The 25,116-nt window shown below is 41.7% G+C and overlaps 2 protein-coding genes across 10 annotated transcripts in view; one reads left to right on the top strand and one right to left on the bottom strand.

The window, feature by feature from the left end:
• dnah5 (dynein, axonemal, heavy chain 5) overlaps positions 1-19,846 on the bottom strand; it is an 86,864-nt gene extending 67,018 nt beyond the window's left edge. Inside the window, exons 1-24 of one of the 5 annotated variants that reach the window (XM_070967434.1) lie at positions 19,757-19,846; positions 12,300-12,434; positions 11,995-12,079; positions 11,573-11,742; positions 9,524-9,742; positions 8,907-9,044; positions 8,296-8,472; positions 8,021-8,134; positions 7,706-7,813; positions 7,093-7,215; positions 6,490-6,705; positions 5,514-5,621; positions 5,239-5,324; positions 4,545-4,752; positions 4,298-4,411; positions 3,781-3,987; positions 3,519-3,599; positions 3,339-3,429; positions 2,875-3,020; positions 1,982-2,159; positions 1,444-1,698; positions 1,042-1,238; positions 867-960; positions 35-177 (exon numbers count right to left, since the gene is read on the bottom strand). In XM_070967434.1, the coding sequence (XP_070823535.1) occupies positions 35-177; positions 867-960; positions 1,042-1,238; positions 1,444-1,698; positions 1,982-2,159; positions 2,875-3,020; positions 3,339-3,429; positions 3,519-3,599; positions 3,781-3,987; positions 4,298-4,411; positions 4,545-4,752; positions 5,239-5,324; positions 5,514-5,621; positions 6,490-6,705; positions 7,093-7,215; positions 7,706-7,813; positions 8,021-8,134; positions 8,296-8,472; positions 8,907-9,044; positions 9,524-9,742; positions 11,573-11,742; positions 11,995-12,079; positions 12,300-12,434; positions 19,757-19,846 (3,483 nt within the window). Of the gene's footprint in view, positions 1-34; positions 178-866; positions 961-1,041; positions 1,239-1,443; positions 1,699-1,971; positions 2,160-2,874; positions 3,021-3,338; positions 3,430-3,518; positions 3,600-3,780; positions 3,988-4,297; positions 4,412-4,544; positions 4,753-5,238; positions 5,325-5,513; positions 5,622-6,489; positions 6,706-7,092; positions 7,216-7,705; positions 7,814-8,020; positions 8,135-8,295; positions 8,473-8,906; positions 9,045-9,523; positions 9,743-11,572; positions 11,755-11,950; positions 12,080-12,299; positions 12,435-15,253; positions 15,311-19,756 lie in introns of those variants that run through there. The other 4 variants (XM_070967435.1, XM_070967436.1, XM_070967439.1 and 1 more) reach the window with 4 other exon arrangements.
• A 1,271-nt stretch (positions 19,847-21,117) lies between these two features.
• The window catches only part of triob (trio Rho guanine nucleotide exchange factor b), a 106,820-nt gene continuing 102,821 nt past the window's right edge, over positions 21,118-25,116 (top strand). For all 5 annotated transcript variants that reach the window (XR_011602326.1, XM_070965699.1, XM_070965698.1 and 2 more), the window contains exon 1: positions 21,118-21,407. Coding sequence is in view for 4 of the 5 variants with exons in the window: in XM_070965699.1 (XP_070821800.1) it covers positions 21,338-21,407 (70 nt within the window). In the remaining variant the exon portion in view is untranslated. The remainder of the gene's footprint in view (positions 21,408-25,116) is intronic.

The following is a 25,116-nucleotide window of genomic DNA, read 5'->3' as shown; positions in this document are numbered from 1 at the left end:
ACTTTGTCATTTACAGTTGATAGTGGGCATGTACCTTTTTGGTAGAGCTGATGGAGGTGCTGAGAACAGACACTAGCTTGACTATCTCCTTGTTCTCAGATACACTCTTGTAGTAGTTTCTAGCTTGGAATGGGATAGCCTGGATGACAGATGCTGAGATGTCTGAGGTGCTGCCATCTGAAAAGTACAGAGTTCGGATGAATAGGATGGATCTGAACATTATGAACAGCTTGGTGTTTGCTCGGAATTCTTCATTTCTAATGATATTGTAATACTAGTACTACTAGTTGATTCTTGCAGCTACCAGTATGGGCACTGGGAAATGTTTCCAACCCCGTCAATACATTTCTCCAGTCAGTGGATGCTTTAAACGTTACATGTTTCCTAAAATCATGAGCACTGTAGGATAAAACATGTGTATAGATTATGCTCATATCTAACTTTTCAACTCAAAGTTTGTGTTCCTTTCACCAAATCAATCACCCTGCAACTTTATCATCATCAGTTTCGCAACATTACCTCCATGTTAGCCAGGGTGCAATGCGACTGAAAGGGCAGCTCCATCTAGGTGAGATTTTAAAATGTCTTTTGTTTAATTTTCCTCCTTCCAAAGCCACTGACATATTCATGTCATTTCCGTGAACATGTATCTATCTGTTTCTAGTCAGATGAGGCTTTGCTCTGCTGAGCTGTGAAATGAGATCTGATTATCAAGTGACTGCAGTGCGTTAGCTAATGATCAGTGTTCTGGTCTGCATGTTGGAAACAATATGGATAAAATCACTCTGGAGTCAAGGAAGGCAAACTGTGGAGTTGTTGAACTGCTGAGGTTAGATAGTTAGGCGAGTTCTCATGTCCTCACATACCCGCCAGGCTCCTGTATGTTGTTGCTCCATCCTCTGACTCACTCTCTGAACTGTCCTGTTTCAGAGCTGCCATACGTCTTTCATTCATTTTTCTCTGCAAAAGGGAAAACACATATGTAAGCATAAACCCATTACTTGTTACAAATTATTGCTTCCTTCATCAGACCAAACACACCTTGGAAATCCTTTCTTTGCTCCACTGGCTGACTCCTTTGCTGACACTGACTACACACTCTACAGCCCGGTTTAGAGCCTGTTGGACCTCCTCCAGAGCTGGTACCATGGCGATGTTAGGGATGGAGAGTGTTACATTGACTCTGAAGATTGCCTGCTGACCGCTGCTTTTGCCACGACTGGGTGAGTCACTCTCAGCTACAGGGGGAGAGGGGAGTAGCTCTGATACAATGTGATTCAAAGATTGACATTTTATGATCTTAGTAGACCAAATATCCAAAAATCAACCTCACAAGCCAGCTTTCATGGTACCAATCCAGCTGATATGGAGAATGGTTTTATGTAATACTGTATATATATTTATATTCAGATAAGACCAAGTACTGAGAGCAGCAAAGCTCACCCAAGAAATGCATCAGCGAGGAGGCGTGGATGCGCTTACGTAGCATCTCCAGGGTGTTACGTGTCAATCTGAGCAAAGCATCCACGTTGCGGTGGTTGAAGTAGGAGAGCAGCTCCTGAGCTTCTGCCTCCATCACTTCCATTAGGTCCCTCTTCTTCTTCCTCCTCACCAAGGGAGACGAAGGGCCAACACTGGCAGGAGGGAGCAAGGTGTTTCTGGAGAAAAGACGGTCCTCCGAGCGGCCCTCATCCTCACCTGAGATGCAAGATGTGACACGTTTACAGAATGACCGCCTCAGTTTTTGAGTTTTTGACTGTCTTGCACAAAATATTTAAAGACATTAATGAAAATGAAAATGAAAATAATAAGGTTATAACAAATTGCAGCCTTATCAGTTATGATACTTATGATACTTAAAATCCTTTCATGCACCTGATCTGATGTGCTATTTGACATTAACCTTATCTCTTCCAGGATGTTCCTTCGCACCTCATCATATCCTATTCTATTTGATCTCAATAGGAAAACATTAGTATACCTTCACTGTCAATGTGTTCAACAGTCTTGCTCTCGGTGCAGCTTTCTTCCTCAACCTTCTCCACCTCCTCTCTCTGATTGTGGTCAAACTCCAGCAGCATGTTGATCAGTTCATTAGCAGCCTCCTCCACGAGTGAGCTCTTAGTGTGGAGACTCTGGGCTTGTCTTATGCACAGGTCCTATACGAGTATTTATATTAGACATGGATATTAAACATGCCATACAAGTGCACTGCAGCAAAGTATTAGCTATAAGGTTTCCCCAGGGCACTGTCAAGCACAAAAAAATCTTTGTAGAGGATTCACAGCATAAAAAACATAAAACTTACATGAACACTTGTCATTTCTTTTCAAGACACTTTAATTCAACTCTGCAGAACTTAAATGCAGTTACCTGGGCACAAAATCTTATCATGTCGGCTTGAATTACTGTCGGTGATTTCTACACTGTATTGGACATCTCTCCATGATTCATCTCTGTTGTGATAACTTAGCAGCTATTCCATCACACTAATAAATCCTGATTCATGACCAGTAGCCTTGACTGGCAATGAGACACATTGTGCTCAATGTCACAAGAAATACATAAGCAACAACCTTAATGTAGGGCGGACAAATCGATACATGTTGTACAAAAATAACCATCTATGTGATTGATTACTAATTATCAAATAAATGCTACTGGAGAATAAAAAAAATTGTTTGTGAAGACAACACTTTAAAAGCACTTGTGAGCTGTATTGAAGTTCCTATGCATGTAATTTAATTTTAAGGTAATCTGTCCATTATAGCAAGGGGGGGTGGGGTCGGGTGGGGTTGCATAACTTACAAGTTAGTGAAACTATAACTACAGACTACAACTGTCATTTATTTGACACAGACTGTATTTATTTACCCTGGTGGTCTGAACAAACTCCTCACAGGTTACTGGCTCCTCTTCAGGCAAAACACACAGCGTGGATACACTCATCTCCTGCAGTACTGCATCTATCCTAAACTCCACCAAGTCGTTCACCCTGTCCATCAATAGCTCCAGGTCAACTGGAGAGATAAGAGAAAGAGAGGGACACAGAGCAGACGTGGAGGGAAATAAGATAGCAGGCAGTGGAGGAAGGGAAGGGGAAAGAGAAGTGGATGAGGCAGCAAATTTACAAAGTAAAAAATAAAAAGAAGTGGAGCACAGAGAGGGGGGCATACATGCTGCATGTGAGAGTTACTTGTGAGAACAAACACACAAACAGCAAGTACACAATGAAGTGATTAATGCAAACTTTATCAGATGCTGCCAGTGCTGAGTTGCAGGATGTCTTATGTGTCAGCATGTGGGACTTTGATCTTGCTGGGGTTTTTTTTGCTTACCCAAAGCCTTGTCGATGCGGCAGAGGTACTTGTCTATGTTCAGAGATGTCCAGTTGAGGGAGGTCAACCCTGGCTGTATAGCCTCATCCACCTGTCAAGTCAGTGAAGTATGATGATGCACTGTGTGTAGTAGCTGCTGTGCAATAATTATAACATAGCATTATAACAACCACATCTTACCTTAGCTACATGCGGCATGGCCAGCTGTTCAAAAGCAGTCTGAATCTTAGCCCGCACTCTGGTGTTCTCACTCAACATCAACTGGAAGGGGAAAGATATTAATACAGTTTGTGAAGTTTCTCAGTATCAGCCTCATGTTTTATATACATTTGTATATGGATTTTTAACATAAATAAAATATTTTATATTCCTACATGAAAGGAAAATCAACTTTGGCCCCTCATATTTCATTTCAGATGGGTACAACTGTGTGAACATCCACCTGTAATTTGTTGTAGTTCTTTTTGAGGGTGCCCTGTTTCTTCTGCAGGAGAGCAGCAAAGGGTGGGATCTCCAAATTCATCCTCGTCATGCAGTTCGCCTCCCTGATCTGGGTCAGAATCTCTGGGTCAAAGTTCACAAACAGCTCCCCTGTCTCTGGAGACCTGACCAGCAGAGAGGCCTGCAGGCCCACCCGGGCATCCTCCATCTGGGTCAGAGGTGGGTTGGGCAGTTCAGTGAGGGTTGTGGGAAAGGAGAGGTGAGAGGAAGAGGGAATATGAAGCAGAAAAATAGTAAAAAGGAAGAAAAATGAGTTAAGAGAACACAGGCATTGGGCAGTGAATGAGAGGGTCGATAACTCACTCACACACATGTACATGTTTATATGATCAGACCATGAATAGCCATATTTTATATGCAGAGTTGTGTGCCAGACATTTGTTAAACATTAGACCTTATTATTCTAATATTAATAGATACATCCCACAGGCCACATCACATTTCCCCTCTCCCTTTACCTTTTTCATCCAGTTGTGATGGTAGAGCATCTCAAACTCCAACAGGACCCTCGCCACCCTGTTGAAGTTCCTGATGATCCTCTTGGCCTCTGGTGTGGAAAGAACTCCCGGATGCTACACAGGGACAGAATGGTACTGTATAACTTACAGAGAAAAATCAACTGAGAATTGTACACTAATTAATTAACAAAAGCAACACCAAGGCCCGGCCAAGTTTCACTGTAGAGAGGCAGGAATTCAGTATTACCCGTTGAAAAAGATCCATGGGACCCTGGATCCTGCTGGACAGCTGCCGAGCCCACATGATACGACCTGCCACTGGGGGCAAGTCTCGGCCAATTGGGGGGTCCAGTTTCTGCTTCATGTAGATACGGGACACCATTTCAATGTCCCGACCGTAGTTCTGCAGAATCCGCTGATACTTCTCGTCAATGCCGAGGTCTGGGATGCCCAGTCTGTTTATAAAGAGTCCGAAAATACAAGTGGTTGTATCCTGTCAGAATTCAATGAAATAAATAAGAAATAAATAGAATAAACTGTAATAGAGTATTCTGGCGATTTTTACAATCTACAATCAACTGGAAAGACATTTCTCATGGCAAGGCATTTAACAGGAAACACACTAATAACATGAACAATGGGACCACCCCTTTAGATGTGTTACTGGCATCTTGTTGGGGACCAGTATGCAGAAACATTACCCTGGAACTGGAAAACCTATTGGAGTGCAGCAATTGCCTTATTAGTTACACCACAGTGAGAAGCGTCTATTTTAAAGTCTGCAATTTCAGCCATCTGATAAGAGACGGGTTTCAACCTGACATGCTATATGAATACAGCTGGTAGGATAGAGAATTAGCAGTTTTCTGTGCTAAGAACCAGACTGGGGAAATACTTGGTTTGATAAATGTGATGATAAGAAGTGTAAAAGAATGGATTACCTGTCAAATCTCTTCAGCACATTCAGAGCTCTCTCTGTATTTTGAATTTTTTCAAAGGTGTTATCCATGAAAATCTTCAGTTGGTTCTGGAGGACCAATGAGAAAAAATACTTGCAAAAGACACAGTGGAGTGGAACTTTTGAATGCAAATTAAATCCCCCAAAATGGCCCCTAGTGCGTTATACCTACAGTACAACAAGATAAGCCACAGGTGTTTTCACTTCATGCCAGATTAAACCTTTTCTAAGCTTTTGTGTCTGTAATATTTCACTTACATGAAGCTCAGAGGTGCTTTTGCAGAATTCCTCGTAGTCAACATCAAAGTCAGTTCTCCTCTGGTCGAGGAAACTGTAATGTTTTTTCTTCATGTTCAGCACAATAGCCTATCACACACACAAACACAAAGGCATACATGCACACACACACAATTTATTTTTAAGCATTCATCAACATGGAAAGTTTTAAGGCCTCTCAAAGCCTCATTGTTCAGTCAAACCTGAGCTGGGATAAACACTGCTATTTTGTCTTGAATTGTATCTCTTTAATCCCATTTCCTTGACAAACTGTATCATGACACAGATACTGGAGAAAGTACAGTCTGCAAGTTAATCTGTATTTTAGAATAGGAAAGGACTAACGCAGTGCAGACTCCAAGTGTTAAACCTCACCATGAATTACGTGCATATTGCAGAGTTAACTGCTGGCTTCTACGAAAGGAGATGTCTGCAATCTATTTTAGTCCAGCTGTGTCTGGTTACTTCAGCCATGAAATGACTGATGAGATATCAGCAGGTAAACTACACAGCATGCAACATGTTTGCTAGTAAATCACTGAAGAAAATAACTGAACAACACAAAGAAATGGAGCAACTAATGTCAACGCATTTTGCCATCTGTTCTCTGCTCTGGTTCCATGCAGTTAGTGTTCACATAGTTATTAAGTGATATGTAAAGTGGTAAAATTTCATGTTTGTGAATTTTACCACTGTATGCTGTCAGCTATTGAAATGGGCCATGCGTTACTAAAGTTTGAAGACTGCGGTGAGAAATTACCTCCCATTTTGCCTGCATTTCTGCAGTCTGTCCATCCAAGGAAGCAGAAACAAACAGAAAGCTCACATTAATATACTCCTGAGAGAAAACATCAATAAATGGCAAAATGGCTAGCAGTTGCATTTCATCAGCTAATAGAAATCCTTTCTGTGTGATCAGAAATGTCTTGACAGCAGCTTGACTCAACACTAAACTCACTTGAAACCTGGTGGCTGTGGTCTCCAAACCTTCTATCTTAGAGTCCTGCAGGGCAGAGTAGGTGGAAATGGTGCTGAACATTTCCAGGATCTTGTTGAGTCGTCGCTGGAATGTGTCAAACTTGCCAAAAATGTACATCTCGCTGAAGTCAAACTGTCTCTCGGAGGGAGTCTGTTCCAGCTTCTCTTTGGTTTTGTGGAAATACCGCTGGTACTCCTTGAGGACACAGTTTAACACATTACAAAACTGGTCACTTCCATTTTCATCCATGCATCAGATACAGGAGATAATGACTGCTGATTGAAAAGTAACTCTGCTTCTCTTCTTAACATGTCTTATATGGCACCTCGTACTGCATTCTCATGAATTCTCACATGTCTGACTTTCAACAAAACATCTGATGATGATACAAGCTTTGTGGAGAAGACAACAAATAGTTGTTTTTTTCCAAACAATAACAAATGTTCAATAACAAATGTACAGTTATGTTCACTATGCTGGAAAGAAACCATGTTTGATAAGAACATAAACACAGAAAAACTGCAAGAGATGAATGATTTACATTAAAAATGACACATTCTGCCAATAAGCAGTATCCAGTACCTGGTTTAGATGGATGGCAGCTTTGATTTTGTCCACCACAACTTGCTGAGGCTGGTCCCATATTGAATTGGAGCCGTTATTAGTGATGTAGGCCTTGCAGGCTGTGATCATCTGGTTTGTCACCTGGAGATATTGATGGTAAAATGAAGATCTGCATGTGGATTCTTTGTGGATCCAAACAACTTGAGACCGTACATGTAAATAAAGTAACTAAATATTAGTAAAATATTATGAGCAAGCATGTCAAAAGGCCAAAGGGGCACTTCGTTTGAGTGCTGTAAAATGGTCCATGAAACAATCTGATGTTTATATGCTGTTCACATCTATTCTGTGATAAGCTGAGTCAGCAGTTTGTTCACTGGGATGCTAAAAATGGAAATGCTGCAAATCCTTTTGTGCATAATTCTTGTTTTTTACACTGGGTTAATGTAATAACGCCCTCGGTCGACAAAAATGGAACGTGTCAGTGGTTAATTTTATATCATCCACAAAAACATGAACAGTACAGATTGCAGGGTTCAGATGAAGACAATTTCCAAACTGTAGGTATCCCATTGTTGATGACAATATAATTGTTTTTATCACTGTTATATTGTGCAGCAGCCACTCCTACCTTAACAAAAAGAGATGTTATCTTTTCTGACGTGTTGTAGTAGTGAGAAATACTGTGAATCATCCTGATGGCATTAATCAGACCTGGGATCGCATCCACCATTGATACCTGGGGTGAAACAGAAATTACAGCCTGGGAGTGTAATTACAAACAATATGTAATTACATGCACTTGCACATGTGAGACATTGAACAGTATTTGTGTAGCATGCCTTTTCCACAGCTTTAAGAGAGATCTCCATGGATACAGACATCTGGTTTGCTTTTAACACAACAGACTACTTTATCTTTAAAGAGATGAAGGTTGTTTTCTCACAGGGTCACTGCTGTAGAGAGGGTCACAAAACTTCTCCAGACTGTAGAGGTACTTGACATTGTCTTTGGCCTCGTTGGCTGCATCAGTAATTCTGGTGTCCAGTTCCCGCCATGACTAGACAGAGCAAACCCTTATTGCATTTAATGTAAGACTGTCACACACATCGTAGTGTTTAACATTTTATATGACAGACTCTCATCAAAACATCATGTTTAAAATCAAAAATCAAATTAGTGTTGCATGAAGCAGCAATAAAAAAAGGTGTCATGTCTGACCTTTATGACTTTAGATTTGGCCATCAAGAGCACACCCAGTACAGCTTTGACGTCAGGGCACTTCAGCTGGTCCAGAAGGTAGTTGAAGCGGGACATTCGTTTCTTCCAGTGGTCCAGCTCAGCCCGAGGGCCAAGGTCATCAGCCTCCTTTCTCAGCTGGTCACTCTCAGCTAGAACCTGGAGAACAGAGGTACTTTAGATTTCCCTGGTTCTCCCTGAACGTTCGAATTTCATATATTCCAGTTTTGTTCCATTTTGTTGCGGTAATTTTGCAAACATCCCCAATAGACCTCAGTTTGATTTGGATCATTGTTTGAGTTGCTAGAAACAACTATAACAGCATGAAATATATCAAGGGTGACATTTTTAAATGATGTGTGTGGCTAAAATACGTAATTCAAGCATGCATAAAGTAACTCTATGATTGAGAATAGACTTCACATAGGCCCTGACAGATTGCTATGCTACTTTTCAGGATGAACATACATTTTAAGCATTTGTTGCTCGGCTCCATGAAATATTTAGCGCATATCCAGTCAAATATTTGAGGCTAAATAATAACTGGGGTAAGTTTGAGGATAACTTCTTACCTGTTACTTATCATGTCTCACCTGTTCTATCTGTTTGATCCAGACTTTCATGCAGGCTTCTATCTTTTCTGTGGTCTCCGTGCTGTTGGCTGCCGCCATGTAGTCTGATGGGCCTTTCAGGACCCGCAGGTCAAATGTGTCACACTCTTTCAAGGTAACCTGGAGGCAGGCCATGACATGGTTTATTTTTGCTGCAGTGTCTGGAATTTATTTTGTTTGTGGATGCGCCTCACACAAGAACAGGCTGCAGTCAAAACAGGCTGTTTACAGTTGTTATCATTTTAGTATTGCTGGACTTGTTGTGATGCTCTAAAAATAAGTGTCACACTGATTTAGTGAAACACAGAACTGTAATGAAAAAGGTTCACAGCTGTTCAAACAGCCTTTATTTGTCTATATTAATCAAAATCATTATGTACAGTATTTTTCTGTGCTTTTATATAACATATAGGTTCCCACATACTAGCAATGGTGAGGCATTTGATTAGCGCACAAACATTTAAATCAGCTTTTGTTTAAATACTACTTTGGTTAAGTCACAGTTGTTTCTTCAGCAGGTGTTTTCCAGCTGTTCTGAATCAAACTCACACATGAACAATCAAACTTATCCTTGAAGTGTTACACTGTCTATTCCTCACCTTTTCTTGCAGGCTCTCCTGTGCTCCAGCCAAAACAGACACAAAGCTTTCCAGTGATGATATGAAGTCCTGCTTGACAGCCTGGGCCTGGGGACTGGCCATCTCCCCCCAGCCGTGGTTCATCTTCCTCATTGTGGGGATAAAGATCTCGGAGAGCAACTGCTCCACACTTTTTAACAGGCCCACCTCTGTTGTGTCCAACATATTGAAATTTACATCCTAGAAAGAGATAAAAGTGAAATGAAATTTTCGGGTGAAGAGGTTATGGGTTTGGTTCGGGTTAGTCTCCAGGAAGTGAATGTAAGGCTGTGTAATGTCCCCATAAAGTGACAGAAACACCAAAACCAATGTGTGTTTGAAAATGGATGTGGTTTGAACTGTGAGTACTGAGTACTGAGTACTCGTGTAATAAAATAGTAATGATTACTGAATTCTAATGGGTCAGAATGCTGACGTGCATTGTGGCTGATGTGATCCCATCTAGTGACACTGGTTTCCAGATGAGTGACATCTTCACCCTATATAAAGGGCAGATGCTGAATCATCAATGCAAGGAGGATGGACTGGTGTGATATCACACTCATGCTATCAGAGAACCAGGATTACGGCTGTAATCTCTCTGAAGTATTCCCTCTGTATCTCATTATGGGGGATATGCGGACTGCTGTATTTCCAGATAAGCTTAATTCAAAGGCAGACTGCTATTCACTCCTCGACAGAAGGTCCCTCAAAGGAGACTGCACTCAAACTGCACGAGCCAGTGTTGGTTCAGTAACACTGAATTTGTCGAACCTTGCAAAAGTGTGAGGTGAGGCCCAATTTACAGCCGTTCATACATCCTGGAGAGAAGTGTCCTTGAATGGGGTCCAGGATGCTCACTCCACACTCCCCAAGTGAAGGGAGAGCACAAACTAGATGGGGTCAAGAGATCCTGATCCTGCACTCAGCAGGCCATAACAATAATCTCACCCAATCAGCTTAGATATACCTTTAAGTTTGCATGTATGTGGTCAAGGCCATTAAACAACAACTGATCTGACTTCATTAATCAACTGTTGTGTTGTCTGACCTGACTAACACATGGTGGTCCTTTATATGAGGCAGAAAGTGCCTTAATGGCAGGTGGACTGCATGTGGGGTCCCCGTTCTCCGTCCATTTACAGAGATAAAGTGTTCTGTGGTTGCAACACATTAACACCAAATCATTTTTGCTTCCCAAAAACAGAACAATGACTGACTGACTTATCATCATTAAATGTCTCACGGCAACTGAAATTGTCTTATTTATTTATTTTAATGTTTGGATAATTGTTTTTCATTCGTTTATTTGATTTAAATCAATACAAAAATACAGTATGACTTCTGCACTGCTCTCTGGCACAGCAGGTACACTCAAATAGTGGGCATGGACACACAATCTCTCTAACACACACACACACACACACACACACACACACACACACACACACACACACACACCCCAAAGTTGTCCTTCCGTCTCTTGCTGTGAATGTCTTGTAGGGAACATGCCCTGTTATCAGTGGGAGTGATTAGCTTTGCTGCTGACAGCAGGTGATCTGCAAGAATCAATAGTCAGAACTGCCTGTGGTATCAGAGTGCTATTGCTGTACCCCTATTGCCTCACTGGCTTTGGACGGAAAGAAGCTGTCTTGGTTAAGGGAAACGATTTAGCATGCGAATGAGCTCAAACAGTAATAACTGGCAGAGGAAAGGGAATCAAATGTCCCTCTGTCATTCAAAAATGTCATCTTTTATTCCACTGAAAGAATCAGTCTAGTTTAATTTGTCATTTGAGTGAACGGCAGAGCAGAAAGCCTCACAGTGAAAAAAAAAATTCTTTGGCGTCATTTTCTAAAATGCATATGGTTCATATTATTCCCACATTTGGCCATTCTGCACTGTGGTTGGATACAAGATTCCCATATCAAAGGTGTAATAATGGTTACATTAGTTTCTTACATTATTGAATGACCTTCACTCACCCTACAAGTCACGACTTCCCAAACGGTACTCTGAAAAGTGACTCACTCTGTGTATGTTCTCAGAGGTGACTGTCTTAGAGGTGTTGGGTCTGGTGAAGAAGACGCACACTCCAGTCAGCGCCACATCCCTCCCGTCTGTCACAAACACTTTAGACTTCTTGCTGCGACCAGGCTGCTGGGCAACAAGCTGCAAGGATGCAGAGACTGCGGCTGCTGCTGCTGCTGCTGCTGCTGCTGAAGAAAAAATGGACAAAAATGAACACAAGGTATCATCTCAATGAACTTAATCCTGAAAATGGGGAATTTGCATTTGATTTCAAATTATGGCCTTTATCAATAGTCTTGATTGCTGTTGCCAACAAGTCAATTCACACAGGAACAGAACCTCACCTTGATGTGTTGCCAACAATTGGATGCAGTCAACAGATAACTGTTGATTAATTGTTGACTTGATGATGGTTATGTTACCTGTTTCATTTGGGTCAGTGTCCTGATAGTAGAACATGAGGTGTGGAAGACCCTCAGCCACAAAGAACTGTTCCATACGGTCAATCTGAGAAAGACGACAAAGAAACTCAGATGCAACAGCCTCTTGAAGATGAGCACTTACTATAGATGCACAGACACAGACAAGAAAAATATCAATTCAAAAAGCCTTGAAAATGCTTCCCCGCCTATTTGTTGTAGACAGTCAGGGTTATGTGGTTTATACAAATGATAATAATAATAATAATTCTGGTTGGAAATATGAATAATGTATGAGTACAGGGTACCTGATTCCCCTCCAGTATGGCATCTTCCACATCAGCTTTCTCCAGTCCCAGACATGAAGCCACAATGCTGAGGATGTAGTCATGCCGTCCATCTAGCTGGGCCCTCTTAGCTTCACGTTCCTCTTTGAGCTTTTGCTAACAAAATGTACAGACAATTTTAATGAATATTAGGATGCCACTACTTTTAAACTGATTAAAAACGTAAGTGGGTACATTTGCTTTTGATGGAGTGCTCAGTTAGATTGAAACTGACATTCTGGATTGACTGACATGAAGCTGAATTCAGCTCCACTTGTTCTCAGACATCATTTAAACAAAAAAGTTGACAAAATGACCCATAGTTTTTGCACGGTTTCAATGAATTAGCAGCAGAAAACGAATAATCCTCAGTACTCATCAAAGCACAGTATTCTTCTGTGGTTTGCAGACAAATGAGAGAAAATATCCAGAACAGATGTCAGCGTTCCTCTAAGTTTTTCAAGTATGCATCCCCATTTGCTTCTATTCCACTGCCTGTCAACGGCCACCCAAACCCTGCAAAATTCAGCTTTCTGTGGAAAGGTTAAACAACAACACGGCCAGTCTGTTCCAGCAGGCCGTGACTTGTATTTAGGATGGTGGGACAGTGACATCAACGACAATGGGTTGCCAGGTTACGCTGCTCAGTAACACAAGAACAAGGTTAGCCAATAAATTATATGAAACCTGGTGTTGCATGGTGTGCCAGCTGCAGGGAGCATTTAAATTCTCTCATTTACCCTTTCCTTTCGTCTGTCTAGAATTTAAACAGAGGGTGACAGGAATAGCTATTTCTGGCTTAAAATACTTTTTGCATTGACGTCACCGTGGTCAGAACATCTTTTAAAAGGCCCTCTTCTACAACAAAGCAGGAGCCCATGCTACTGTGACTGGCCATGCCAGAAATAAAGCACTAGAGAGGGAGCTATTTTATATACCAAGCTGTTCAGGCAATTGTTAACAACTGGATTAAAGTTTAACATTGAGAATGACATATTAATTGATCAAGTGCTAAACTGCTGAAGTCTGTAGAATACATGGCGCACAGGACATGTTGTGCACGCAAGCACATGGGGTGAGTCCCCACGGACTGTACTGAGAATCAGATTGGAAAGAACAGATGTGACAGGTTTTGAGGGATAGATCAGAGAGAACCCTGAATGAAGCCTTGAAAGCAGCATAAAGAGGAAAGATGACAAATCCAAAAGATGGTAATGATCAGAAAGACATGCAGCACCGGAGGAAGAAAGGGCGGTATACATGGGTAAAAGCAGATACAAGGGAGGTAGAGAGCAGAGGAAAAAGATGAATCTGTCTGAATCCTAAAAATGACAAAGGGAGGGAGATTGAAGTATAGGATTGGTAGTTGTGCACAGTGAGGAAAAACTGATAAAAGGGAAGCAAGAGGGGTGAGAAATGGAAGGAAGGGGAGATAAAGGGAGGAAAAAAGATTGGAAATAATATTACAGCACACCGTGTGCAAGAGGCAGGTGGATATAAAGAGAGAAGGGACAATTCTACAGGTCAGGGCGCTTCAGAGTCAAGGTATTGATTGTTGTTAGTTAGAGCCTCAGGGGTTGGTCATTCAAAGCTGGAGCGAGGTGGAGCCTGCCAACAACTTCACAAGCTGAGCATGTCAACAAGTTTAGTGAGAGCGGCAACACATTAGTCTGTTAGTGGCTTTAAAAGAGATCAGACGATAACCACACTGCAACTCCAATTTGTTCTGTGAAACCAGACAAATAACATTTTTCTTAATGAGCCCAGGCAGAGTTCACCTGGAGTGGACCTGAGACCCCCTGAAAATCCAAAGAATCATTAACTTTCCTGCAAATCATGCATGGTAATATTTGACAAGCACCAACAAACTACTCTCAGGAAGAGCAGCTGAGAGTCACAGGCCGCTTCAACAGATAACAGGATGGCGGCTAAGTCAACAAAACTCAGCTTTGAAATTTACTCACTTCAGTCAAGGCACACATGAACATTTTTGACTTGTGGAAAGTTTTTGGAAAGTATTTAACTCTCCAAATAAGAAATAGTGGGCCTTTTATTTACATATTAATAAGTTTCAATAAACTACTACAGAACTCTGTTCTCTGGAGGTATACGCACACACTTTATACACACACACAAACAGTGACATCACAGGTCGACCATAAATAAAAGCATGCCAAGCCATCAGTTGCTGGGCGACCAAGCGTTTCACACCTTCTCTCTGCCTCCATTCGAAATTGTGTGAACAACCAACTCAGCCTTCAGCCCAGACACAAACAATGCAGACACAATGCGATGTGGTGCACATTATTCAAACAAGCAGACCAAGTCACTGCTGAATGCAATTCACAAATACACAAAATGCACGAGCCAACAATGAGAGGCTCCAACAATGACAGACAGGCACACACAGGACCACATTTAGTTATTCCCATAACACAGACGCAGAAGCCAGCACTGACAGGCCCATGTAAAAACAGCTTCAACATTAAGAGCTTTCAGAAGCAAACAAAGGCCCATCCTGAGATAAGCTATGGCGAGACTGCCAATCCCTATAATAAACAAACTGTGGCTTTGGGAATTGAAGAGAAAGCAGCTGTGACAAAAAGTGTGCAGCCCAATAGTTTGGCAGGACTGCAGCCTGACAGTGTATCTAAGATTTAAGAATGTACCTCAAAAAACCTCAAATAAACAACGAAAATCATGTTGAATCCAAATCTTGTGAGGAGCAGAAAAACCTCACTGTCAAAGTCAAAGTCACAGTAGTTGTGGATAAAGTTTTGACCATTTCATTTCGAATCACACTGCGGTAAATGAAAGATGCCATTACAGCCAGTGATCACATATGAGAATTCTGCGGATGGATCAACAAAAATGGGAGAGACCCCTCCAATGACACCACAACAAAAACAACAGCAGTGCTACATGAGTCCCCTTACCTGAATGACCTTGGAGACTGTTTGTCTCCAGAGCTGCTTTCTAAACACCTGCGACATGACAGCTCCTCACCTCTCTGACTCAAACCATCCTATATCTTCTCTATAACCTGCTATCACTTTCTCATCTACATGTAGGCTACACAGGGGAGCTGTATACTCTCACCCTTGAAAGGACGAGCCCTATCAAGTTGTCAGTGGTGAGCGCTCAGACAGGTGAGCTGACGCTCGGCGGCTTTATGTTTAATGGCCGTTCCTGTCAATGGTGTATGAGTTTTCGCAGCCAGCTGTGGTCAGGACAGACATCCCCTGAACTGAGACATCTGGGCAGCTTGTGTGCTATACACACTGGTGCATCATATGCTTGCTTGTGAATGAGCACGCTTACGTACATATGCAGGTAAATAAACACAGAAAGCTGTGAATAAAGCTACACTGAGAGCTCTGTATGCAAACATTTACTGTAGCATGCACACACACAGTGGGCAAAACCTCGTGCATCACTGCTTTGACAACTGTGCAAGTGAAAAACTAGCGCAAGTGCTTAATGGTGGCTTCTGTGCCCAGACACCCTCGTGTTACTTATGTCACCTGATCACATGGACCATAGGGATCTAGAAAGATGTTCGTTAAAGAACAGTCACTATGGACTCTACTTTGCAAAGACTGTAATGTCAAAAAGCAGGGACACATTGTGATCTGTCTAAGCTCAAGGCCACAACACAATGGGCCATTAATTAACTGTTTCCACAATTATATTAATTAAAAGATCAAGATTTTTCCTTTTTGAATCAGAAGAAATCCAAAAAACAAAATTCACATTCAGTTCCGTTCATGACAAAATGTTTGATTCAGTCTACAATATTTTCTGAGTGATTGAGAAACTGTTAAACAGCTCTTCTAACCTTCTGCCCTGTATTTGTATTTTGATATATTTGATGATACACGACATGAGCAAAATCCACAAAATGCCAGGGAAGCAGCCTCTCTTCCTATTTAGAATACAACTCCTTCACTGGTTGCTGTATCCTTCTGCAATAAATACAGCAGACTGAGGCTCTTGTCAAATAAAATCAGTTGTTGTGGGAAGCCAGCATAACCTGCAGCACACTAAAGCATTTTCACTAGGCTTTCATACATAAATAAAACCTGTTTTTCTAAGTGTCCCCCGTGCTTTAGCCTGCTCATACCAGCCGCGTTTTGATAGAAACACATTGACTGTTTACTGAATCCTAACACATTAAAGATGAATTGCATTCGGCCAAAGTAGCCATGAATCCAAGTTGCGTGTAACTTCAGAACGGTTGGGTCACCTTACCTTGTTTTGATAGTCTGGTTTAAAATGCAACATCGTAGTGAGCCTTTCAGTCTTCTGACACTTCTTTTCAGGTCATTCCACCGTCTTAATCGGCTTTGCTTTTCATGACATTAGAGAACTACAGCTTCCAACAAAGAAGAGCAGACAGAGAACAAGTGGCTTCGCTACAGTATGTGAGCAATCAGCCTTCTTATTTGCCATGTGAGAAAGGTTACTGCCCTGAAATTATGAGAGTGTTGCTCCTACAGGGGGACTGCTAACTAGATAATGTGGTGTTGGATGACCATTTGTCTGCAAGGTGATTATTGAGGTCCTGCTCTCACCTTACAATTCTATTATAACAATGGGATGCAGGCACAGGGATGGGGGTGAGGGTGGGGGGTGGAAATGCTGTTGATATACTGGAATACAGAGTGGGTGGGTAACATTAAGACGTAACCTCTTAAACACACACACATGCATACCAACAGATAAAACATATAGTGTATAGTGAATTTAAAAAAAAAAAGACTTTATAGCCAGATATCTATCAGCCTTCTACCTGGTTTCACATATTAACACCTTGGGTATTGTATGTATTACCACTGTATGCTAACTAATACTAGTCATGCAGTGACTATAGGAACAGCTTCATAGAGTAATAACATAATGGTGACTTTTGACAGGAATTAGCATCGTGCTTTTTAAATTCTAACATGGTCTAAGTGTAATATGATAATATAGAAAATGCCACCTTGTGTTCTCTTTTTTGTATATTAAATGGATGATCATGAAAAAAAGACAGGTAATGAACATAATCATTAGTTGCAGCTTGAGTGGGAAGATCCTCAGTGGACACACATGCAGACATGCACACACAAACAGCAATTAATATTAAATTCCATTAGGTTTTACTGCAGCGTCCAGCAGAAGAGACGCAAAGCTATCTCCACGCGGATCTGACTGACGGTTTGATATTGGGGGAATGATTGCGAAGCTTTGCATTTAAAAGCAGTTGGGTCATCAATTTTTCACAATGCCATGGCTGATTTTCTAAGCTGAACTGTCTGGTTTTCAGCTGCCATGAAACAGGAGAGTGACTGTAAATTATAAATGAGGGGGAGGTGAGATCTGAAAGAGAAAGACATAGAGAGGGAGCATGACAGAGAGAGGTCCACTGTTGCCCCAGATGATGCTCACGCTGACAGAGCTGGAGAGCTTAAACAGACCTGTTTAAAAACCACACCAGGCTGTAGCACAATGTCTCAGCAGCCGAAACAGCACTGAATACTCCGCATTTTGACTTTCACTGCTTCTCATTTCATGGCCTTTGTTGTTTAGTAGCTTCTAACCACTCTTGGGTGCTATTATTAAATCAAATCCAATAAATGATAATTGTTTTAATTGCTATTATTATAATAATTGATTTTATTTTATCTAAAGTATGATGCTACATTAAAAAATGGGCATAATTGACACCCAACAAGCCATTAAGAGCAGGCCTGCAGACACTGTATTCAACAGAGAAGATGACACAAATCTCCATGAATAAAATTACACCAGCTACTGTAAAACACTCAACTTTCGCAACAAGCACAGCTGAGTGTCCACGATAGTGTTCACCAGGGGCGTTTTGAGAGGTTGTAACAGACCAGAATTATTTGTGCACAATTCAAGTCTCCTTTCGCTGCTTAAAATAATGCATAAATAATAAGGAGATGGAGATGTTAACTCCACCACAAGTCTTTTTTTTTTTTTTTTTCTTTTTAAATGTGTGCATACAAACAGCAAAATTAACTGCATGAGCACCTAGAAGGAATTTGCATGTGCATCCTTGTATTTCTTTCATAACCTGCATGAAAGGTTGAGTAAATGCAAACATTTCAGGAGCTCTAAATAGTCATTACAAAAAAAAAATCTCACAAATGAAACCAAAACCTTCACATAAATCTGAATTTTAGAAATATGCCATTTACTTCCATTTCATCCTGACCTGATTAAGTGAATTAAACACATATAAAGAAAGAAGATGGAACAAGTTCTTACTGATCACAATGATCATGTTGATGTCAACACAGTTCCACTTAAATAAAGAGCATTAGAGGTAAAACACATCTCTATGGAACATCATCCAGCCTTCAGAGATCTCACATTACAGCAACAATACACTACCATCTAGTGGACCAGGGCTCATAATGCAACCAACACAGAAGGAAGTGCAACAGTTACATTTGAATACTGCTGAGAGGCCAGCGAGTCTAATGGTGCAGTGGTTCTCAGAGCAATTATCAAAAGGACTCAAGGGGTTCTTGAATTGAAAATGAAGTGCAGATTAATTCCATCATGCTCTTTCTTTCACACAAGAGAGAAGGGAATCCTGATGTAAGGTTTCACTCTCCCAACTCATCAAATAACTACCTATGGTACAGTAACTGGTCTAGGGCCAATGCTATAAAGGGTTAATTACATTTTTTTAGAAGCTCTTGTGCATCCAACTGACAGAAGAAAGAGTGGAGCTTTGATCACTTTAGAAGAAAAGCCACATGGTCTTTAAATATAACTTATTTGTTCTAGCAATATCAGTTTTCTGCAAAGGCTTTTTTGAGGTACACAAAAATAAAAATGCAAAATATGATTGCTAAAGAAACATAAAAGTAGTCTTTTAAATGACAAAATAACAAAACCTCTTTTTCGACAATGATATGCATAATGAATGATAAAGAGGACTAAAAAATATACCTGAGCATGCCATGAGGGAGATCTGCTTATATATGTACGAACGCAAACGTGCTGGATGAATGAAAAAGAAAAAAAAAAAAAAAAAAAAAGCGAAACTGTTTCAGGGTATTGGAATACTGTGCACTCCGAAATTACCATAATAATCCTAACAGAGAAATATTAGTGATATTTTACGGATATCAAAACGATCATAATAACCGATTCCTCACACAGAAACAAAACAAAATAACAACAACAACAACAACAACAAAAATACAATAATAATAATGGATTATTATACCAGACATAATACCTAAAAGCACACAAACAGATATTCCACTACAGGGATTCTTAGTCCTGAAATCAAGGGTCTGCATTCCCTCTGGATGGGGAGGGGGGGCCACTGAGGAGATCTCCCTCACAGACTTACAGGAAAAAGTGTCACATTATCATGATTATCACTCATCTGTTGCAAACATGTGTCATCTAACCTGCATCTCTTTGAGTGACTCCACGGGGACGCAGGACTGGCTGGGTCTGCTCCTGTAGCTGACTTTGGTGAGCCTCGAGCTGAAGGACATGGCTCGAGCATTCCTCTGTAGAAATGTCTCCTCTGGAACAACTTTGTCCACGTCGAGGACGGCGTTTTTTCTCCGCAGTTTCTTTGTGGAGAAACTTTTTAAGATTCGTTTTCGGGGTTGGAGCCCCCGAACTTGCACAAAACACGTTTTGCCAGCGTTATTCCTGTATGTTGTTAGTGGTTACCAAGGTAACGACACGTTTTGTCAAAGGGGTCGTGGGCTGGTCCCGAAATATCAGGAGACAACAGTTAGCTTAATAATTAGCTAAATCACCCAGCGTGTCAGCTGGTCACTCAGCTGCATCAATCAGACTGATGATGTCACAGACCGGAACTGTTTGGGAGGTACACTTTCTTTCTTTCTTTCTTTCTTTCTTTCTTTCTTTCTTTCTTTCTTTCTTTCTTTCTTTCTTTCTTTCTTTCTTTCTTTCTTTCCCCAAATTCTTTAATTATGCATTATCTATGGGATATTATTTATATATTTATCGTGTCATCGAAATAAACGAGGTGAAGTCAATGTAATACTCTTTTTCTGATATGTCGGTGCACAGTTGTTGACCTCTCCAGAGCAGTTTATGAAGGCTGCCTCTAGATGGCAGCAGCGCACTGTCCCTCCTGTAAAAGACTGAGCTGCAGCCTTTGAGGAGAACTGGGTTAGATTTGTGGGGCAAATGACCTCATACCAGAGCATCATCTTCATCACTAGGAGATGAAGAGAGAATTAAATAATCCTTCTCCCTCATCAACATTTTTTCCCTCCCGTCCACTAAAAACACGTAACGGTAATTAGTCGTTGCTGGCAAAAGTAATATTACCCTTACGCACAATTTGCAAATATACAGTAGTCTAGGTGAACTGAATAATGCAGCACCTGAACTATTAAACTAATTCAGCTGTAAGGGCCTATATGATAAGGTTAAACATGAGAAGGACTGCTGCAGTACCACTACTGCATGTACAAGAAAAAGCAGGGGGGATGTTTGGGCATAACATCTGGGCTTGAGCCATTAAGGCATGCAGTCCTGGAGGATGACTCCCACACAGCCCGCATCAGCACCGCAGTGAGCGGCGCTGGGGGCTGCCGATAAGCTGTGGCGCACGCTAAATTCGGGTGGCGCACAATGCACCAAAAAACCCCCGAAACGGAATCCCAGGATATCCCACCCCCACCCACCACTGGAAACGGAATAGCCCTCCTCCCTCAGCCCTCCTCTTTTACCTCCTCCCTCTCTCACTATCACACCCCCTCTTCTCCTCCTCCCCCTAGCCCTCACGTCCCAACTCGGGAGCGCCGCCGATCGGTCGCCAGGATTTTCCCTTCTCGGCCAAAATGGAGGAGGAGGTCTCTCGCTTAATGAAGGGAGCACAGATTGTATGACCGGATCTGCTTCAATGAAAGGCGCTAGGATCCGCTTTTGCTGATAACTGATTATTGCACGAATAAAACCCATTGCGGATATATATCGCTTTTTCTGCACAAGCGACCACAGCCATGAGCGCAGGAGAGGGACTGGATGAGGCTGCGAAGGACGCGGCAGACATAGCGGCGTTTTTCAAATCCGGTAAGTCGGGAAGGGGCGAGTCTGGCTCCGGGAGAGCTACAGTAGAGCTGTCGGTGTGATGAGCGGCCGGCTGCCACATTGCTGCCAAAAATGACTAAAACTCATGTCGGGTTTCAGGGGTGCGTGCTGCGCGTCGGGCGTGCTGGAGAGATGAGCACCGCTTGTAGTTATTTACCTCGTTTTAGTGCACTGACTTGTCATTCCGCAGCCTTTGATGACAACAGCTCGAATAACACCTCCTGAAATATGTACTTTTGATCACTGGCAGTGACCCCATTTTGGGCTGGACTAAGCAGCCTAGGCTACAAGGTGTGGATGCTTTCAGCTCGACCACAGCCTCCTCGGGCTGGACGGATATTTCGACGTTACAGGCAGTACCCATCACGAGCCCCTTGGATGTGGTCGAATATTTTTTATTATTATTATTATTTATTTAATGTCTGTCTTCAGGCGTGTGGAGGTTGATCAGTCTTGTGGGATCATGCATCACTCTGGACCCAGGTCTCTCAGATCCGATGCACGGATAGATGCTAGGCCATGCACGCACGTATGGGCAATAGGTTGCTCTCTACGCACCGGGCCTGTCTGAGATGATGGCATCAACAAATAAGGATAGGCCTGCCTGCCTTATCACTCTGCATCCAAAACATAAACACCTCTTATTGGTCCTATAGGGGGCTGCGCTGGTGCCTGGTATCAGCCAAATCCAATTACAGGGGGGCTTCTGGTAGGCACTTTGTTGTGCTAGTGCTTGTAAGAAACATTGTTATCAGCCATTGTAGGTGCAAGGTGTCATTTCATTTCTTGAGCATTCTTACTCTAATGGGAAGATAATCTACCAGGAAGAGTATAATGGTGTGTATACTGTTCCTATAGGAAGCTGTCTTTCTGCTGTGATATATATCCTTCTGAGTCATATCAAGATGTTTACCCAACATAGGGTTTATTCTGGCAATTTCATACCTGCTTAATAGGCATTTCTAGGTGCGTGCAAATGTTCTAAAGCAATTTTGAGAGTTGAGACTTTTCAACAATGTGTGTGTTGATCAGATATTGTTTTCTTACTCTAGCCCTCCTGGATACTAACCCACAGTCAAACCCCCACTTGTCCTAACTTTATTAAACACTTTAAGCATTTTGAGGCTAAAGTCCAGCGTTGGGAAAGATGTTGCCACCGTTCCAGCAGGACCACCTCTGACACACAGCAGAAGAAGCAGCTGTCTCGTCCCCTCTCTCTCAGCTGTTTCTCTCTGTGACACCTGGTGCCTTGGGGTCTGCTGTTCACCATCTCCCCAGATTGCACACATGCAGGAACGCCCACACACAGACAGCATTCACACACATCCACCTAAGTGCATACGAATCAATAAATTCAGCAGGTTTGTGCTCGCGTGCGCGCGCACACGCATGCTTCATCATTTTTTAAACAGTCTACAGTCCACATACTTTCTCCCAGAAATTGTCTCTGCCAGTCAGACGGTTAGGAATGTTGTCAGAGTGGATTGTATTCAAATGCTACAGTCTCTTTTACGGTTGGTTGGATGCCTGCCAATGTATTTTCCTATAGCTGCGTTGTATCAGGCTGGAAAGTTGGCTCACTGTGAAGTTGGACTGCTTGGATGTTTATATAGCGGCAAATGCAGTTCATACAGTATTCATGACGGAGACAGAAATAGGTTATGGCCTCAGGAAACTTTTATAAGAGACTATTATGAAGAGAAAGTATGGAAAAAGTTCCTGTGTTGTTAAAATGGAGAATAGCACTAAATGCTGAGTGAAGAATGTCAAATAGGTGGATGTTTCCTGCTTACATTAGAGCTAATTAGTTACAAAGAAGTAAAAAAAAGTAATGCGTTATCCTTCACACCTCTGTAATGGCACACAAAGATGGACATTTTGGAAAGGTGAATGAAATACTCCCTCATTTGTTCATTCATTTCACAAACTTTAATAATACTCTCATCACTTCTCGTTATTGATTTCTTTACTCTGTTTTAAGTATCAGCAATCTCATATACACTCATCGTGTCCAAACACGGTATGATACCTCAGTCATTCATTTGTTCATATGTGCATTCTCTGTATCGGATCTGTCTTGTAGCCTCACTGTGAAGGACCAGCCGTAATGGCCATCCTGCTCCCTGTAGCCTCTCCAGCAGGCTCCCTAATTGCTGCCAGCTTGTTGCATGTTGAAATCTTGGCACACAGCTGCTCATCCTAGTTGATCCCAAGCGCTTTATTTCTGGGGCTCTGTGTATATGTGAGTGTGTTTTGTTTTTCTGGGCCTCTGGATGCTCTGTGGTGCCCTAGTTAGTCACTGAAGGCTATAATATGGCAGATTCTTCTTCTTCTTCTGCTGAACAAGACCTAAAGTGACTGACTCTGTCTGAGTGGCTCCATCAATGACTTAGAGGCTGACATTGGGAGACTAACTTACTGATTGACTGGATAACCAAATGTGAGTTACAAAGCTGACTGATTGTTTGAACGATTAAACCGAGATTTCCATCAAAGCACCAAGTCCTCGTTTTTGATCCTGCGCTAGTTTTTAATTTCTTCACCTGAATGGATAATGTTATTCTCGGCCCTTGAAAATACTTGACGTTTCTCTCTGCTTGATTATTTTCAGTGAGCAGATGGAGCTCCATCTCTGAGTCCCACACTGATGCTGTGGATCACAGCTCAGCCGCTGAGTCACTCTCCCAGGTTGCTCATGCCGTGACTTAAAGTCCAATCCCGAAATTGTTGTAACTAGTCAAAGATGAAGAATTCTGCTGCTACCTCAGTCAAGCTCAGATATCCAGCCATATATCTCTCCATCTTTGCGAGTGTTTGCAAAACATTTTAAAGCACATGAATACATTAACAGTCTTCTTAACTATATTTAGCTGTTTATAAATTATCCAAGTCGGTTTTGAATACAGTTGATATTACCCATTTCCTGTCTGGATTGCAGATTTGGACTTTAATCAAGCATTCTTCAAAGTGAGGCATCACAGCCCAATAACATACTGCTGATTGCTGCAAGCCCACGCAAGCTCAGCAGCATGTCCCCTGAGAGCTTGAAATATTGGGTAATTTGTAATCAAGGCAAGTTGCTCATAACCAGAGGTTTGCAGAGTTGTGGAACAGTCTGCATCAGGATGAGTGTGGAAGTTGTGGTATATTGTTTTGAAATGTCCTCCAGCAGCACAGGCACGGGCTGAGTATATTTTGCAGCTAGAACATGTGGGTGATACGTTAATGTTGTATTTCAGTCTTTGATTCGCTGTCTGTCATTATCTTGATTGCCGTCTCCTCAAAAATGTTTAGAATTTTGTTATTATGTTTTAGGAGTCGATGAGTGAGCAGAGCACTCTGCTTGTCATTGTAAACGTCCACATGCATTTCCTGTCTAAATTGTAGACATTGATAAATAAAAATCACAGATTATGGTGCTTTCTTTTGCAAAACACACTGTTTTTACTTTACCACCCTACCATATGTCTGAGCTTAAATCATAATGGACATGGAGCAAATACATTAGTGACGTCACAATAATTTAGAGCCTCGACTTTGTCTGGAGCACGATGGAAAGAGACGTTTGAGCAAAACAAAAAATAACATTTGCACAGTCATACATTTTTACAGGGTATTAATTCATCGTTGGTCTCTTGAGTGACATGTAATCAAGTTACTGAGCCTGTGCAAGAGTATTATTGTACAGAAG

This window comes from Chaetodon trifascialis, chromosome 7, assembly GCF_039877785.1.
Source record: "Chaetodon trifascialis isolate fChaTrf1 chromosome 7, fChaTrf1.hap1, whole genome shotgun sequence".
Lineage (NCBI taxonomy): Eukaryota > Metazoa > Chordata > Actinopteri > Chaetodontiformes > Chaetodontidae > Chaetodon > Chaetodon trifascialis.
The sequence above is the reverse complement of the archived record's forward strand: the minus strand, read 5'-3'. Positions and strand labels throughout refer to the sequence as shown.